This window comes from Xenopus laevis, chromosome 7L, assembly GCF_017654675.1.
Source record: "Xenopus laevis strain J_2021 chromosome 7L, Xenopus_laevis_v10.1, whole genome shotgun sequence".
Taxonomy (NCBI): Eukaryota; Metazoa; Chordata; class Amphibia; order Anura; family Pipidae; genus Xenopus; species Xenopus laevis.
Genome location: NC_054383.1, coordinates 48803789 through 48822552, shown reverse-complemented (window position 1 = coordinate 48822552; position 18764 = coordinate 48803789). Strand labels below are relative to the sequence as shown.

General features: G+C 36.5%; 1 protein-coding gene across 1 annotated transcript in view; it reads right to left on the bottom strand.

The window, feature by feature from the left end:
- Positions 1-18764, bottom strand: part of ret.L (ret proto-oncogene L homeolog) — a 72924-nt gene that overhangs the window by 13452 nt on the left and 40708 nt on the right. Inside the window, exons 6-16 of the mRNA XM_018225532.2 lie at positions 18284-18483; positions 17488-17743; positions 16842-16967; positions 14887-14997; positions 14164-14280; positions 12864-13117; positions 11734-11881; positions 8875-8982; positions 6389-6603; positions 3417-3539; positions 847-917 (exon numbers count right to left, since the gene is read on the bottom strand). Of these exons, the coding sequence (XP_018081021.2) occupies positions 847-917; positions 3417-3539; positions 6389-6603; positions 8875-8982; positions 11734-11881; positions 12864-13117; positions 14164-14280; positions 14887-14997; positions 16842-16967; positions 17488-17743; positions 18284-18483 (1729 nt within the window). The remainder of the gene's footprint in view (positions 1-846; positions 918-3416; positions 3540-6388; positions 6604-8874; positions 8983-11733; positions 11882-12863; positions 13118-14163; positions 14281-14886; positions 14998-16841; positions 16968-17487; positions 17744-18283; positions 18484-18764) is intronic.

Genomic DNA, 18764 nt, shown 5'->3' with positions numbered 1-18764 from the left:
GCTGTATTTTGTATACTAAACATAAGCATGAACTTACTGCACCACAAAGCCTAATCAAACAAATAATTTATGCTTTCAAAGTTGGCTACAGGGGGTCACCGTCTTATAACTTTGTTAAACATCTTTGCAAGACTAAGACAAAGTGCACATGCTCAGTGTGGTCTGGGCTGCTTAGGGATCGTCATAAACAAAGCTGCTTGAGTTCTGCATGGCTGGTAAGTAAGGCGGGGGCTCCCCCTGCTGTTCATAAGTATGATTGTTTCCCTGCTTAACAGTTAGGGACCGTCTGACAATTCCTATCCAGAGCAGTAAAAGAAGGGAGAATTTCACTGCATACAGTCAGGTTTCTTATACACATTTTTTAATTAAAGTATATTGGAGATAGGTTTCTTTTTCATTAAAGAAAGTAAAAATGTGATTTTATTTTTTTGCCTTTTCTCGTCCTTTAATGGGACTGCATTAGGCAAATCCATTATGGAAAATGACCTTGGAGTCCTTATAAATGATAAACTTGGCTGTAGCAAGCGATGCCAGTCAGCAGAATCAAGTACATTTTTAGTACATTTTTGGTAAATTTCTTTTCCACCGCAAACAAAATGTTCGCGAAAGTGTATTAATAAATAAGGCAAAAAACCTGTGCGGATTTGGTAGGAGTTTTTTTCAGGAAATATTGAGGTAAATTCGGACTTTGATAAATAACCCCCCTAATCTCCCCAGCATAGCAAATTCCCAGCCTACCCAAAATCCCACATTATAATTACTTGAAATGTAAAAGTCTCACCATGAATCTATTAATCATGTGCCATTTTCATAGAACACAAAATACACCTGTTAAAATTTACTTACACATCACTTTGTGTTGTATAGATGTGATCAAAGAGGGATTCAATAGCCATCCATTTTACAGGTATTCTACCCTGAAATAAAAACAGATGAATAAATGTTCAGTTAAAGCTGTTCAGTAAAGTGAGATCTCTGCATACACTACGCTACTATCAGTAATGTGCTAATTGTGCTGCACTTATTTTCCTTTTTTCTGATGGTTTGCAGCTCACTCACAGCGCTGTGTGATGTTATCGTGAGCTTGGAAGTAATCAGAGCAGAACATGCTATATTAAAAATAATAGATATGACCTGTGATATTTAGACTAATTTTGCTTACGTTAATGTATTTTAGTGCATATTTTCTATATGTTTTAGTAAGGTCTTTTTATATGAAATACAGTAAAAATAGGAAACAATTTTCTTAATATGCAGTGTGAGCATTATCATTTACTTTCCTGTGTTTGATGCTCAGTATTAAAAAAAGATAAGTCTGTGTATATACAAATTGGCAAATGAGAATTTTATTTTATTTATATTATGAAGCGATCTGTACTGTGTCACAGCATTCCTGATCTACAGTATATAAGTTATGCTTCCCAGACAATCCTACCTTTTAAATACCCTTGGTCTGGCACCCAGCAGGCAAGTACAGAAAGACATTAAGGGGCATAAATGGCTGCTTGGAGGGCACTTTGTCTAAAATTATGGGGCTGGCCCAGAGCAATGGCTGGGAGACCTAGGCGCATGTCCACTTAGATTAAGATCTGGGGAAGAATGCATTTTTTGCAATTTTAAATACTCCTAGAAGCCCAGTAAGATTTGGGGTGACCACTTACTTGCTGCCCTGTATTAGTTTGGATATATTTGTAATATGGTTATGCACAGGCTGTACAAATGTAATGTCTAACCATGTATCTGATATTATATTTGCAATTGTGACTAAAAGTAAAGTCTATGTTACACCAGTTAACTCTGCTGTCATCCAACTACATACCTCCCTGGCTCCTACAATGTATTTTACTCTGCCAGCTTCACTTTTCCTGTTCTTTCCTGCTTGCACTTCACTCATCTGCTCCTCCTCCTGTTTAGACTTCACTATCAATTCAATTTACACCCTACTACAATAAATGCTTACCTACACCATTTATATATTTGTATATGCTTCCATTCTACAAAATGGGGCAAATATAATGTAACTGTTCTAATATGTTCATGTTTAATTTTATGCTGGTGGTGTAAATTCCAGATGTTTATGTTCTGGAGTGTAAGTAAGAGTCAGTTCTGCTGTTCTGTTTTGCAGAGGCGTAACTACAGAGGATGCAGACCCTGCGGCTGCAGGTGGGCCCAGGAGGCACTAATTAATGAGCGATTTCAACATATATATTGGTAAAACAGGACAACCTCTGGATATTTTGGGGCCCTAAAATGAATTTGCTGTGGGGGCCAGTAACATCTAGTTACGCCACTTTTTAAAAGTGTTTTATTCCAGTACAATCCTACTTGTCAACTTGGTAACAATGTTACAAATGGGACAACCTATTGTCCTGAGCTAGGAATAAGGCTGCTGATTAGTAAAAGTATTGGGCAAAAAGTTGAGATCTGTTTTTTTGATTCATTGGTTTCCAGCTGTTGGCCAACGTCTTTCATGTTCAAAAGAATAGGCTCAGTCAAATTAAATGAACTAATGATGAATTGTACTGAAGTAGGAACATGCCTGAAATATATACAGACATTGGACCTGTTATCCAGAATGCATGTTTTTTTTTTTTTTAGATAAGGGGTCTTTCTGTAATTTGGATCTTCATACATTGAGGGGATTATTTACTAAAATCTGAATTTATTTCATAATATTAATTAAAAAAAGCTCGAACAAACTCCCATGCCCAAGTTTAGCTGATTTATTAATAAAAAACTCAATTTCATCAGATCATGAATAAAATAGAGCAAAAACCCAAATCGGTCAATTATTTTTGAGTTTTTGCCCGAAAACCCCAAAAAGGTAGGATTTTCAGGCTAAACCCAGTGCAATCCTCGATAACTTTAAACTGGGATAGGGCCTCTCCCACTGACAGGACCTCGACAGGTCTGAGATGGCGGATTTTCGGATTCAGACTTTTTACAGCATTGAGGTATATTTTCAAGTTTTTTTACCCCCTAAAAAGCCTGACCGGAAAGATTCAAGGTTTAATAAATAACCTGAGTCTACAAAAAATTTATTTAAATATGAAATAAACCAAATTGGATTGTTTTTACTCCAATAAAGAGTAATTAGTTGGGATCAAGGAACTGTTTTATTATCACAGAAAAAAGGAAATACGTTAAAAAATGTTGAATTATTTCATTAAAATTGAGTCAATGGGAGATGTCCTTCCTTTAATTTGAAGCTTTCTGGAAAACAGGTTTCCAGATAAGGAATCCAATACCTGTATCAAACTTTTCCAAGAGGTCAATTATCTGAACATCTTGTTTCAATTCTTCTACTAGTATTATTCAGTGTTGTATTCAATCTTTGCAAAGTATGCTAGATATCTAGGTAATATGCTACATGTTACCATTTGTTTCACCTTTGCTACTTAGCTGTAAAATAATACCTTGCTTCTCTTTACATAGGAATCTTCTTCATAGACATCTCTGGAAAGACCAAAATCTGAGATTTTCATTTTACGTCCTTCTGCGACCAACACATTTCGGGCTGCCAAGTCTCGATGGACAAGCTTATGAAGAAGGAATATAAAGATTAATATTTAATATAAGTGATCACAAAGTAAAAGTGAACAAACCTCACTGCAGCATATAAGTAGGAACATGCCAGGTACCAAATTTCATATATGAAACATTTGATTAGGTAATCTATTGTAATTCACTTACAGTCTATTTTAACTGAAGCAACATTTATCATTTTGCTTCCATCTCATATCTAAATTCAGTACACTTTCTTATTGTTAGCGCACATTAAAGGGGTTGTTCACCTTCCAAACACTTTTTTCAATTTAGTTGTTTTTAGATTGTTCCTTAGAAATAATGACTTTTTCCAATTACTTTCCATTATTTATTTTTTACGTTTTTTCGAAAATCTAAGTTTAAAGTTGAATGTTCCTGTCTCTGGTGTTTGAGTCTGGCAGCTCAGTAATCCAGGTGCAGATTCTGAACTGTTACAATTTTGCAACATTTAGTTGATACATTTCTCAGCAGCATCTCTGGAGTATTAGCAACAATTGTATCAATTCTAACAGCTGCCTGTAATGAAACCCAGAGATTCTGCTCAGCAGGGACAAAGATAAGAAATGTATCAACTAAATGTATCAATTTAAAACAGTTTACAGGATCGGCGACCCCCCCTCCCAGAGCTGCTTCAGAAGGAGAGAAATGACACTTTATACTTCAATATTAGAAAAACCGTGACACATAGAAAATAGAAAGTCATTGGAAAAAGTCGTTATTTCTGGTGATCTATCTGATAACAACTAGTTGTTTGAAGGTGAACAACCCCTTTAACTATTGCGAATATCTATTAATTGCATTAATCACATAAATAACTCAGAATGCACCATAAGGCAGTAGCTGTAAGGGAATACTGTGAGATTTTCTATAAAAGCTTGAGACAGCAATACACCATTTTGGCCAATGTTATTGTACCTGTGCCCCACTTAAAGGGGAAGTAAAGTATAAAGTAGAATAGGGCTAGAAAGGCTGTATTTTGTATACTAAACATGAACTTACTGCACCACAAGCCGAATCAAACAAATGATTTATGCTTTCAAAGTTGGCAACAGGGGGTCACCATCTTGTAACTTTGTTAAACATCTGGCAAGACCAAGTCTGTGCACATGCTCAGTGTGGTCTGGGCTGCTTATGGATCATCATAACTTATCAAAACAGCACAAGTCATATAATATCTGCCAGAAGCTGATAGAGGAAGACTGATTAATAATCAGAATATGCAGACTGCACTGGGTCCATTGTCATGTAATCTAATGTGGATTTTATAGTTTTTGTATTGTTTAATACAAACTTCCTCCAACTCTCCAGAACCAGTGGCTGCAACAAAATAATCCTGCAAATAGAATCCCAGTTTATATGTTTAAATCTGGCTCCATGATCTTTGTATCTGCAGCTGGAGTTTGAAACAGTAAAGGGATGTAAAGGCAAAAATAAAATCCAATACAAATCTCTACACAGTCGCCGACTGCTCTACAGGGAAACAAACAAAGCTGCCGGAGTTCTGCATGGCTGGGATGTAAGGTTGGGGCTCCCCCTGCTTTTCATAAGTATGATTGTTTCCCTGCCCAGCAGTTAGGGACCGTCTGACAATTTCTATCCACAGCAGTACATGAAGGGAGAATTTCACTGCATACAGTCAGGTTTCTTATAAAAAAACGGTACATATTTTTTAGTTAAAGAATATTGGAGATATGTTTATTTTTGAATAAAGAAAGTAAAAATTGGATTTTAGACAGAGGCACTACGGAAGAGCTTCAGGTGGAGTGCTTGGATACAGTTGAACTTGTATATATGGTTACTTGAAAAAAATGTGTATTTATTAGTATCCCTGTTTTTGTGGGCAGTGTTGCCTATGACAGTGACTTGGAGTGATTGATAGACCAGCTCGGGAAGCAAGGGTGGCCAATAACATTAAATCACAACTTACGGCTAAACAATTTTTGGTGAAAAACGAATAGTATGCGTAAATGTAATAACAGTTGGAAACCTAATTAACACTCACTGTTGCTGGTGTAAACTATAAAACTATGTTTTTTTTTTTTATATGGCATATGAATCTCTAGATACCTTTGATGGTTTACAAGAGTTATTTTTAATACATTTGAATGAGCACAGTGGGCAAACTGTTTAACATAAGTATTTATTCCTTTTAATGGTAATATTTTGATATATTATCATTCAAATTTACTGATTTGTGACAAGGGGGGTTATTTACTAAAATCTGGATTTATCAAATTTTTTAAATAAAAAAATCATGACCAAACTCTGATACCTGATTTTACTTTATTTATTATTAAAAAAGCTCGATTTTATCGTTTCGGGTAATTGCTCGATTTTTTCTGGCTTTTTCCCGAAAAGCCAGAATATTTAGTTTTTTTGCCAAAAAGGTCGGATTTATGTGCTAATTCCAGCACAGAAAAGTCAAAATAGTATAGGGACATCTGCCATTGACTTATACACAATCTAGCCATGTCTGAGATGGCAGTCTTTCGTATTTGGACTTTTTGCTGCATCGGGCTTTAATAAATCTCGAAAAATTTGAGTTTAAAAAAGGAAAAACTGAAAAATTTTAGTTTTGCTCCAAAAAGCCAGGAGTTTAGTAAAAAAAACACCTAGGTGTGGTCACCAATAGCAAAATGTACCTAATGTACCTAAATATCATAGTCTATAATTTCAAGTGCATCAAATGCTGAAAGCTTAATGGGCATAAAACTATAGGCAAATGGAACAACCCATAAAGCTGTTTGCTGCCAAAACAATAATAATATATATATAATTTATACCAAGCCTTTGTGTTTCAAGCACAATACAAAAAGACTTTGCCACTATGAGTAGTACTCACCTTCATTTCTGCTAGATACTGCATTCCCCTGGATATCTGCCAAGCAAATGAGATTAGATCCCCCATTGTAAGTGCCCTTTCATCTGGGTTATCCAGGTAGCTGGAGTTACGATTTGAATCTCCTCCCAAAGAGCTAGGCCCTACTTTGCGACTTTCCCTTAGAAAATTGCGCAGGGAGCCATACTTTGCATATTCTACAATGAGGTGCAAAGGACCTACAGAAGAAACATAAAAATGAATATTACACATCTGAATACAGTTTTGCACATAGGCTTCACGTAGTACCCATTTAGCAGAAAGATTGGAATTTGTCTGAAGGACGAGCTCTCACTCTGTATAACTGTCAAACTGCCAAGTTTGGCAGGCATCCATTTACTGGATGAATATATAAATACTTTCTAAATGGGGCAAATTCACTAAGGCGCGAAGCGCCGAACGCTAGTGTTATTTCGCTAGCGTTTGGCATTTTCGCTACTGCGCAAATTCACTAACGAACGCTGGCGTAGTTTCGCTAGTGTTACTTCGCAACCTTACGCCAGGCGAATCTTTGCTAGCGACGAAACTACGCAAATTCACTAACTTGTGCAGTGTACTGAACGCTACCTTTTACGCTAGACTTCCTTCGCCACCTCAGACCTGGCGAATCGCAATAGAGTAGATAGGGATTGTTTAAAAAAAAATCAATTTTTTTTCTAAGTCCCAAAAAACGCTGGCGTGTTTTCTACATGATGGGTGATAGGCTGAAAAAGATCGAAAATTTTTGGGGCTCCCCTTCCTCCCCCCTACATTTCCTGACTCATGGCAACTTACCTAGACAGTGGGCACATGTGTAGGGCAAAATAAAATTTTTATTTGCTGATTTGAAGGTTTTCTAGGCATTTGTAGTGCAGATACGTGTTCCTCCATTGAAATTTGAATTTCGCGCCCTATGCAAATTAGCCTTCGCTAGCGCAACATCGCTTTATATAGCGAATCAACGCTAGCGCAACTTCGCAACCTTACGCTACCCCTGTGCGCAACTTCGGATTTTAGTGAATTTGCGGAGCCCTGGCGAAACTACGCCTGGCGAAGTGTGGCGAAGTGCGGCGAAGTGCGGCGAAGTTGCGCCTGGCGCAACTTCGCATCTTAGTGAATTTGCCCCTAGAGTGGTAGTCAAAGAGTCAAAGTCAATGTAGTATTGCAATGAAAGGGCATTTTTATTAGAAATTCAATGTTTCATGATGACACCTTTCTCAGATTAGTAAAAAATCTATTTGTAAGCCTGCTGAGTGTGGTACTTTTGAGGTAATGTAATAAATGGTTCTAAGTTTGCTACTTGTCTAGCAGCCCATAGCAACCAATCATCAGTTTGAATTTACTGTTTAGATATTTGAAAACAAACACCTGACTGGTTGCTATTGCTTACTAGATATGGGCAAACATATGCAAGTGCAAGTAAGCAAGGAAACACAAGAAAAACAATACGTTTTTTTTTAAAACAAGTTCCATATTGAAGATATGGGCAGCATTTAAGATGTTCCCTCTTGGTGAGATCCCCTTTAATTATGTTGATGGTTTTGTTTTAAATGTATATTGAAATTTCAAATTAGGGACAGAAAAACAATATCCTCAGCATACTCATGTTAATGCATAAAAGGATTTAATATAAGCAATTTTGATTCACCATAGATGCTCTAAAAGAGATACAGGGGCAAATTCACTAAGGCGCGAAGCGCCGAACGCTAGCGTTAATTCGCTAGCGTTTGGCATTTTCGCTACTGCACAAATTCACTAACGAACGCTGGCGTAGTTTCGCTAGTGTTACTTCGCAACCTTACTCCAGGCGAATCTTCGCTAGCGACGAAACTACGCAAATTCACTAACTTGCGCAGTGTACTGAACGCTACCTTTTACGCTAGACTTCCTTCGCCACCTCAGACCTGGCGAAGCGCAATAGAGTAGATAGGGATTGTTTAAAAAAAAAAATCAATTTTTTTTCTAAGTCCCAAAAAACGCTGGCGTGTTTTCTACATGATGGGTGATAGGCTGAAAAAGATCGAAAAATTTTTGGGGCTCCCCTTCCTCCCCCCTACATTTCTTGACTCATGGCAACTTACCTAGACAGTGGGCAACATGTGTAGGGCAAAATAAAATTTTTATTTGCTGATTTGAAGGTTTTCTAGGCATTTGTAGTGCAGATACGTGTTCCTCCATTGAAATTTGAATTTCGCGCCGTATGCAAATTAGCCTTCGTTAGCGCAACTTCGCTTTATATAGCGAATCAACGCTAGCGCAACTTCGCAACCTTACGCTACCCCTGTGCGCAACTTCGGATTTTAGTGAATTTGCGGAGCCCTGGCGAAACTACGCCTGGCGAAGTTGCGCCTGGCGAAACTTCACATCTTAGTGAATATGCCCAATAGTATTAGCTCGACAGAGGGTGATAAGCAACCATTGTCCAAGGTATGTAATATAATTCAACAGCAGCAGTAAGCACTCATACTTACCATCCTGTGTACAAGCCCCATAAAGTTTGATCACATGAGGATGATTGACCTGTTTCAGGAGATTGAACTCTGACAGAAGATCTCGCAGCTCACTCTGGGATGCATTCTCTGTGAAATAAGGAGGCAAACATAATTAAAAAAAAAAAACATTTGAGCGAGTTTTATTCATCCCCTTAATTGCAATGGTGGCCATGCATTATAAGATCTGGTTGTTTGCTGAAGTCACCAAATGTGCAGATCTTTCCTCTGATCTTTTCCTCCCCTATGATTAAGGGAGTTGCTTCCGAAACGCATCAGGCAATGTTGGTTTGTGACCTGTTGCAATAAACCACCCTCTTCTTTTTTACTGGAGTGCCACCTTTCTATCCTCTTGCATTTCCTCTGATATGCCCATCTATGGTGGGCAATATCAGGCTAATCTGATCATTAGGGCCTGGGTCCAACGAACTGATTACAATAATGGAAATACGGAAAAGAACGAGGACTGCATCTTTGATCCAATGCAGTATCTGATCTGAGAGGAAAATTAAACCTGCACAATAAACATCTAGCTGATTTTCAGCCAGATATTGGCTGGGTAGGACCTTTGACCCCATACATGGGCAAAAAAGCTGCCAAATCATTCTAAAGAGGCTGAAATCACAGTTTAAATCTGCCTGTGTAAAGGAGAACTATACACCCCGAACAATGTAGGTCTCTATAAAAAGATATTGCATAAAACAGCTCATATGTAAAACCCTGCTTCATATAAATAAACCATTTTCATAATAATATACTTTTTTAGTAGTCTGTGCCATTGGGTAATCATAAATAGAAAATTTCCATTTTGAAAAATAAGGGCCACCCCCTGGGATCGTATGATTCATGATGCACACAAACATACCAAACAAACCATTCTTGTTAGGTCACATGAGCCAATTAACAGACAGAGGTCTGTCTTTTGCTTCCACACTTCTTCCTGTTACAGTTAGAGTTGTATTATTTCTGGTCAGTTGATCTCTGAGGCAGCACACAGACCATCACAAAATGGTGGTTCAAGGCAAGAGATGTAAAAGGGCAATATTTACTTAAATATATATACCAGTTTGGTAAGATTCTTTAATATGGCACTTAATATGATATAAACTATCTGTTGCTTAAATATTAATTTTGGGTGTAAACTTTTCCTTTAAAGGGATACTGTCATGGGAAAAAAATTTTTTTTTCAAAACACACCGGTTAATAGTGCTGCTGCAGCAGAAGTCTGCACTGAAATCCATTTCTCAAAAGAGCAAACAGATTTTCTTATATTTAATTTTGACATGGGGCTAGACATATTTCAAATGGTTGCAGCGCACACCAAGGTCTAACGCGTGTCCATTGGACACTGGGGTCTCTGAGGAAGTATGTGGTTATGAAACGCATTAGACCTTTGGATGCTGTGCTTTTAAATCAAATGTAAGAATAAAGAAATTTTAACTGAAGTTGGACTGAGCAATCCGTGACCTTTGTTTGGTGTGCGCTGCAACAATTTGGAACCTGTGACTTCACTGTCTCCCTTAGCGACAGACTTGGGGCAGCACTCTACCAAGCGGGTAAGCCAATTATTTTAAGTTATCAGTATATATTGAGAAAGCCGGAGGGCGATTGGATTGACTTAGAAGTTTCAGTGCAGGGCCCAGGCCGAGAACACCTGGGCCATGGGAGTTAAACGGTGAGATTAAGACTTTATTTATATTGGAGAAATCCGCTTGTTAAGAAAGTTAATACCCGTTAATGGTGCTGGGTGTACATGTGTACAAATGTTGTGAGCTAGACATATTGTCAGTTTCCCATCTGCCCCCAGTCATGTGACTTGTGCTTTGATAAACTTCAGTCACTCTTTACTGCTGTAAACCATGTTAGAGTGATATCACCCTTCCCTTTCACCCCCAACAGCCTAACAACAGAACAATGGAAAGGTAACCAGATAGCAGTTCCCTAAAACAAGATAGCAGCTGCCTGGTAGATCTAAGAACAGCACTCAATAGTAAAATCCAGGACCCACTGTGACCCATTAAGTTACATTGAGTAAAAGAAACAACAACCTGCCAGAAAGCAGTTCCATCAAGTGCTGGCTCTTTCTAAAAGCACATGACGAGGTAAAATTACCTGATATGGCTGTCTGCACACCAATATTACAATTAAAAAAACACGCTTGCTGGTTCAGGAATGAAATTTTATATAGTAGAGTGAATTATTTGCAGTGTAAACAGTGTAATTTATTAATAAAAACATAATACAAATCATGACAGAACACCTTTAAGGGGAAGAGGCCCACTCGTGCTACAGTGGTCATAATTACATTTCCGAAAAACTGCCAAGAAACATAACCGAGATCTATGTTAATCATTGTATAAACTAGCTAAAGTCTAGGAAAGATGTGTTACTAGTTGCAAAATGGTAATTTAATAGGTCCCATATACAAAATACAGGGTGCAAAGTGTAAAAAAAGTTGCAACGTGTAAAAAAGGTGAAACCTTCAATGTTTTCATCCAAACCTCTTTCTTGCATCCAGTTTATATCAGGGATAAAGCTGCTGTTAAGCATCTCATTCAAAAGCGTGATATTCAACTGCAGTTGTACACATTCTGACAAACTCACACTGGTGTCTAATTTAAAATATATGATAAATTTGATAAATAGGTCAGTTTGTTAAAACCTTCCCTGTTCCTAGTTCATTATTTGATAAATCTGCCCTTTGATGCTATTAATTAAATATGGGCTACATATTCTTACATATGTACTCTTATGCTTTGATTAAATCTTATTTTATGGAACATTAGAAAAGTATGTTTAATATACTATATCTTACAACAGAAGTGATATTTAAGCACTTACCTTTCAGCATTTTTACCGCCACTGTAGTGTAACCAGCTTTACCCTTCAGTCTAAATGCAGTTGCCTTTACAACTTTTCCAAACTCTCCTTCACCAAGGGTCTTCCCCAAGACCAGGTTTTTACGTGGGAATTCCCACTTTGGATCCTCCTATTAAAAACAAATGAAAAATGACAAGACTCAGCATTCAGAAAGCATTCTTCAAATTAAAAGAAAATATGAATATGGAAACACAAGTTCTAAAATTAGCTTTTTTACTATATGAAATTGTATTGAAATAATAGATAATGTCAGGATCAAACACCAGCAAAACCAGAATGGTGCAAAGTCTTCTTAAAATTGAAGAGGCCTCATTCACAAAGGGTGCAAATAACAGACACAAACAGCCATGTTTTTTTTGAACATTTTCACCTTGCCCTGCCAAAATGCAGTGCAAGGCCTGTGTCTGCGCTTTGAATGCTGTGCAGCCTGTGTTCTGAAACACTATATTCATGTGGGGGAGGCATGCAGGCATCCCTCTCCCACTCCCTACCTTTCCCTAACTTGCACATCCTTCAGAAATGCAAGTTAGGGACTGCCTGCAGGCAAATAAAATGCAAAAGAAGTTCTTGCTTATGCCTGCCCGGTGGATTTTAGTCCAGCCCAAAATGCAGAGTACTGCAATGCCTCTGCACAAGTCCAGTGTGAATAAGCACTACGGGATGTCATTAATTCTCCTGCACTTGCAATAGGGGCAGAGGTTAAGGTGTTATACAGCAATATCCAAATTACTACTCTTTTAAAGCAATCTAGAATCACTACTTTAACTGCACAAATACAGCCTTAAAATCTAAATTTCCAGATTGGTGTTTCCATCTTAGATCTCATCATGGCAAGACACTAAAACAAATGAATGTTTCAGATATGCCAAGCAAGTGAAATTTGATGGACTAGAAGTTCACACACTCAAATGTTTTGTAGGAAAGCATTTGTTTAAAAATGCTCGCAATAAACAACTGAAAATGTGTGCACTTAGACTGCGACAGAACATTTGGCTTTATTTACATGTTCACTGTTAATACAGTCCTGAATTTAGTAAAAAACACCTTCCTGTAACAAAAAATCAATTGCATTTTCCTATTTACCACCTTACCGGTATTTTAAATGTATCCACTGACACCTGATTATCCATGGAGTCTAGAGATGGGCGTCTGGCATTGGTAGAGTAGCTCACTGGATAAGACTGGGCAGGGCGGCGGAAGGTCATTTCAGCAGAAGCAATTGGGGGTTTTGGAGAGTTTTTATGGTAGCGATGAATGAAGTATGAAGAAAGTAGAACAGAGATTATGAAGGACAGGAAGACCCCACATGCAATCACAGTCTTGCAGGTGTCATCACAGAGTGGTCCTAGAGAAGAAAAGGAAAGGAATGCTTTACTGTGTACAGTACATATATATATATATATATATATATATATATATATATATATATATATATATATATATATATATATATATATATATATACATACATACAAATGTATATGTATATGTATATATATATATATATATATATATATATATATATATATATATATATATATATATATATATATATATATATATATATATATATATATATATACACAGAGAGTGAAAGGTCCTTGTGTGGGACCGAAACATTGGATTAATAAACTTCTTTTTCTTAAAATTCCAGTTGTTTTTTCTACAAATCACTTTGTATTTTTTATCAATTTTGTATGCATGAGCACCCAGGTATTGCACACTCTTTGGTTGTGCGGCCCATACATGCTGCTTCCTATATATATATATATATATATATATATATATATATATATATAGATATATATATATTAGATATATATATATATATATATATATATATATATATATATAGAATATGTAAAGAAGAAGCAGCACTCGTCAATTGCAAAAAAGTGTATTAAAAGATCAGAGCATCACTCAAGGCAACGTTTCGGACAACATATGTGCCCTTTGCTTGACAAAGGGCACATATGTTGTCCGAAACGTTGCCTTGAGTGATGCTCTGATCTTTTAATACACTTTTTTGCAATTGACGAGTGCTGCTTCTTCTTTACATATTCTATTTGATGTGGGGATGTGACGGCGTCTCCTATTGGAGCGAGCACCGACCAACACAGCAAGTATACTTCTAAGAGTGCTGGGGCACCCATTGTATAATTTTCTATATATATATATATATACACACTTGATCCTAAACTGCACATTGATCTTAATGTAGAGGTGGGAAATATTAGTCAGCAACTTGGACTTCAATGAGCATAACGGGTGTGTATGTCACAAAATATGCTGTGTAATTTTTAGATGTCAAATTAAAGATCCAAAATTTTGCATTACCTGCACAGTATGAAAATTAGGTCAGATAATAAAAAAAGTCCATAGATAACTTACCTTCAACAATATTCTTTTCACAGAAGCATTTATCAGGCAGAAGGCAAAAACAGGTGCCATATCCAGCTTTTATCCCCATGAGAGGTCCTTTTTCATGCCCACCAATGATAGTTATCTCTGCTCCAAAACAGAAAGTCAAATCAAAAACTCTCTTGGATAGAAAAAAGAAAACATGGCAACTGTTTACAGGCTGTGTGCAATTACAGTAGTAGCTAAAGAATTAGCATCTAAAAGCTACTAATAAACTGAATTATGGACATGCAACAGTAGACAAGCATTAAGTGCTTGACATTAGGGGGAAATGTCAGCAATTGAACTGTGAATAGGAATGTAAATATTTCATGGCAAATAATTAGAGGAAATTAGCTGAGAAGTATTCCTGTTGTGAAGGCAAAGTGGCCCAATTCTGTTGTTCTTGACTTTTATGTGCTCATAATTTGACATAATGACCTTTAGACTCTCATTGACATTACCAAGACATATGTCCCCTGCTGAAATCAGATTTCTCTGATTCAAGTTATATCCTATGATTTTCCTCCCTATATGACTTGCCGAACATTTGAAATAGTCTAACTATTATATTTTTCATTTTATTTATTATTGTTAAATGGTTTTGGAAACTGCAAGAAATTGTATGAGTTGCCTTATCACTTGAAATAAAAAGATAAAATAAGATTTTTAGCTGATATTTCTAAAGTTCCTATTAAATAATATTGGCCGTACTGGTGCAGTCTTGGGGACATATTGCTGAATTATTGCTCTCCACAGCATCACAGATTCCATCAGGGCAGGTCTGAAGGCTAGGCGTGCAGGTAGAATAGTTTGTTGTGATTCCTGTCAAAGATGGTAAAATAAATTAGGAAATCTGAATCAGGAAACATTATAGGGAATTAAATAGTGTTATAAATTTCTGCATTTCATCAATATGTAAAACATATACAGGTATGGGATCCCTTATCCGGAAACCCCTTAATCAGAAAACAGGAAGGCATTTACTGTGATTTTTTTACATTTAGGGGAATATTTACCTAGGGTTAAATATCGAGGGTTAATTTACCCTCAATATTCGACTGTCGAAGTAAAATCCTTCTACTTCGAATATCGAGGTCGAAGAATTTACCGCTACTCCTACGATCAAAGGAATAATCGTTCGAAGGATATTCGATCAAAGGTTATTCCTTCGATCAGGAAATTGTTAGGAAGCCTATGGGGACCTTCCCCATAGGCTAACATTGGCCTCGGTAGGTTTTAGGTGGCGAACTAGGGGGTCGAAGAATTTTTTAAATAGACAGTACTTCGACTATCGAATTGTCGAATAGTCGAACGACTTTTAGTTCGAAACGTTCGATTCGAAGTCGAAGGTCATAGTCAAAGGTCAAAGTAGCCCATTCGATGGTCGAAGTAGCCATATTCGACCATTCGAAATTCAAACTTTTTTTCCTCTATTCCTTCACTCGAACTAAGTTAATGGGCCCCTTAAAGTATCTTTTGATTAATCTCCTACAAATAAACTGATTTCTTGGCAACAACTGTTCTATTTTATATGAGACAGGTTTCCATTCTGTAGTTATTTTGTATTTTGTGTCCACACTTTTTCCTATTACAGTTAGAGCTGCATTATTTTTGGTCAAGTGAACTCTGAGGGAGCACACAGACCATCACAAAATAGTGGTTGAAGGTAAGAGTTGTAAATAGTCAACATCTACTGATATCTATATTCCAATTGGGTAAGATTCTTTATTAGGCCATTTAATAGGATATAAATCTGTAGTGCCCATACTTTACTAATGTGAGGTCTACTTTTAGTGATGTTTAGTGATGTCCTATTATGATCTATTTCCATGTAGTTAGCATTCTGTTCCATGAAAGATATTAAATATTGACTTATGAGAAAATGCATATTGCTATATTTAACTATTTTTATGTGACCTCAAAGTAATACTGAATGAAAAGCATGAAAAAGGAGGTTGATTTAGACAAGTTTTTTGTTGACAGCGACTTGAGATCTACTTATCACCAGCTAAAGGTCTACTGGTAGATCCTGATCTACTTTTTGGACATTCCTGATATAAACTGTTGCTTAAGTGTCATTTTGGGGGTAAAGTTTGCCTTTAAGTAAACTGAATAGGATTGTTTTACTACCAATATGGACACTTCTAACCCTCAGTTGAGCAAAAAGCCTGGTATTAGCAGTCTAAAAATGATAAATAATTCCAGAAAATGCGTGCAAACTGTAGTAGTGCTCAGATAAGAACTCTGAATAGTTTAGTATAACTTATTTGTTTGGGGTTTTTTTTTAACATTTGTATAGACTCAATTATATTTTGTTTGGTGGATGCTTCAGTTTATATTTGTATTATGGTCATTTTGGATTTCTAAATAAAGATTTAGGCCACATTTGATTTTACTGTAAGATTTTATGTTAAAAGTTTAGGTTAGTGCTTACATGTACACTTTTATCGTGACCTGTTTTTACCCTTTACATTTTTTAAGGTTCAAGAACATTAACAATATAGTTTTTCACACCCCTTTCTGGCATCACAGGAACACTAGCTGCTTAGTGAATAAGCTGTTTACTACAAGCATGCAGATGGTCCTAAAGGCGGCACTGCGCCTGTGCAGTTAAAGTCATGGTATGCTGTCATAAAGGGGTTGAAACAAAAAAAAAATTCCCATACCATCTCCATGCCCTTGTCTCCATTGGCACCTTCCCGTAAGGGAGCCAAATCCCCCACACTCCTCACATTCAGACTTTTGCCTACTCTCAGAACATGATCGGAGACAATAATCTTCATCTTGCATAGCTGTGTGTAAACATATATGAAAGCACAGTCAGTAATATTCAGTTAGCTTAATTTCATTTCAATGTAAACTATGTGCTCACCCTACTTTAATATATATATATATATATATATATATATATATATATATATATATATATATATATTTTTTTTTTTTTAACAATTCGTGTTTATGTTGTTTCAAATGTACACATATAACATCAAATCACTGATCAGTATGCATTGTACATTGAATAAGATATTATGGAATGTCATCAATAAACAGAAACAGAAATAACTTTGCAGGGTCAATTATTTGCTGGATCTTCATGCATACCCTAAAACAACATTACCAGTATACCATTCAATATAACATAAATTTTAATATATTTTTTTGTGAATTCATGAACATGATATATGGATGTCAAGGCAACATCATGAGTTATATTTGTTGACAGAGGGGGACATCCAAGTAGATATAGCAGAGTGGCATAAAGAGTAGTTTCCATAACTCTTTTGGAAGGTTTGAGGCCGTAATACGTACGTGTTCCATCTAACACTATAATGATCTGTGTCTTCGCTGGTTCCTTCAGGTGCTTGTTTGTGGCAAATACAGTGCAGACTATTTCCTTGCTCTCATGGGTTGCCAGAGCATCAGAGTCATTGACAATAAGAGTTGCAAATGTGCTCTCTCTTCCTTGAATAATGGCAACGGCAAGAGTGTTATTTTCTGTTTGCAGTCTGTAGTTAAGGTTGATGCCTTCAAAAAGCTTGCAATTTTCTATGCAGATTTTTTCAATCTGTAGTAAAGGATAATATTCGTTTAAATATACAAATTTGGAATAATATATGTTACAGAAGAGGGGGAATGACATCATTATAACTTGTAGTGCAGCAGTAATGAGTGACTGACGTTTTTCAGAGCACAAGTTACACAACTGGGGCCACCTGGGAAACTAACAACACGTCTAACCCAATATCAGATTTCAATATTAAATATAAAAAATGTGTTTCTTTTGACAGAATCCCTTTAACAGAAAATAAAGGAAATAAATCTGAGAAGACTTTTTTTCCAGGTAAGTCGGTGACCCTGGTTGCTAAATCACATGAATGCAATCTCTATATAAACACTAGCATTGTCTTTCTATCCAGAAAGCACAGATTTGCAGTGTACATATGAACTATAGGGTAAATGTATGCCTCGGTTTTTACAATGAATTATGTACTGTGTGTTATGTACTGTTTCTATATAAAACTTTGTATCCACCCTTCTATTTCTGGCTGCCCTGTTTCCCTTATACAGGGCAGAAGGAATCCATAGACCAAAGGCAAATTTGTACCTGAGCATAGCGGTCTGCATTTCGGTTGACAATATACTGGTATGAGATGTTTGGGAATCTAATTTCCACTGGTAAGATTGTCACATTGAAGTACAACATCATGTCTCCATTTGGTCCATGAAATTCAGTGTCATTCACCAGAACACTAACAAGCAGAGATCCGTTTCTGGTAATAGGAATGCTCTTGTTCAGAACTAACCCTGAAGAGAAAAATAATAAGAGGGATATTACAGCGTGACATTTGAAACACAAAATACATTTCTCAAATTTAGAACTCAGGCATTATATTTTTTGTTGACAGTGTGAGATGTCCACAAAAAAAATTTCACAATCAAAAATTTTACTGTGACTACACAATGCATTCTGTGCACACAAATTTTTTTAATTCATTCAAAATACTGTGCCATTGGGTAATCATACATAAAGAATTGCCATTTTAAAAAATAAGGGTTGCCACTTGGGATCCAAGGATTCACAGTGC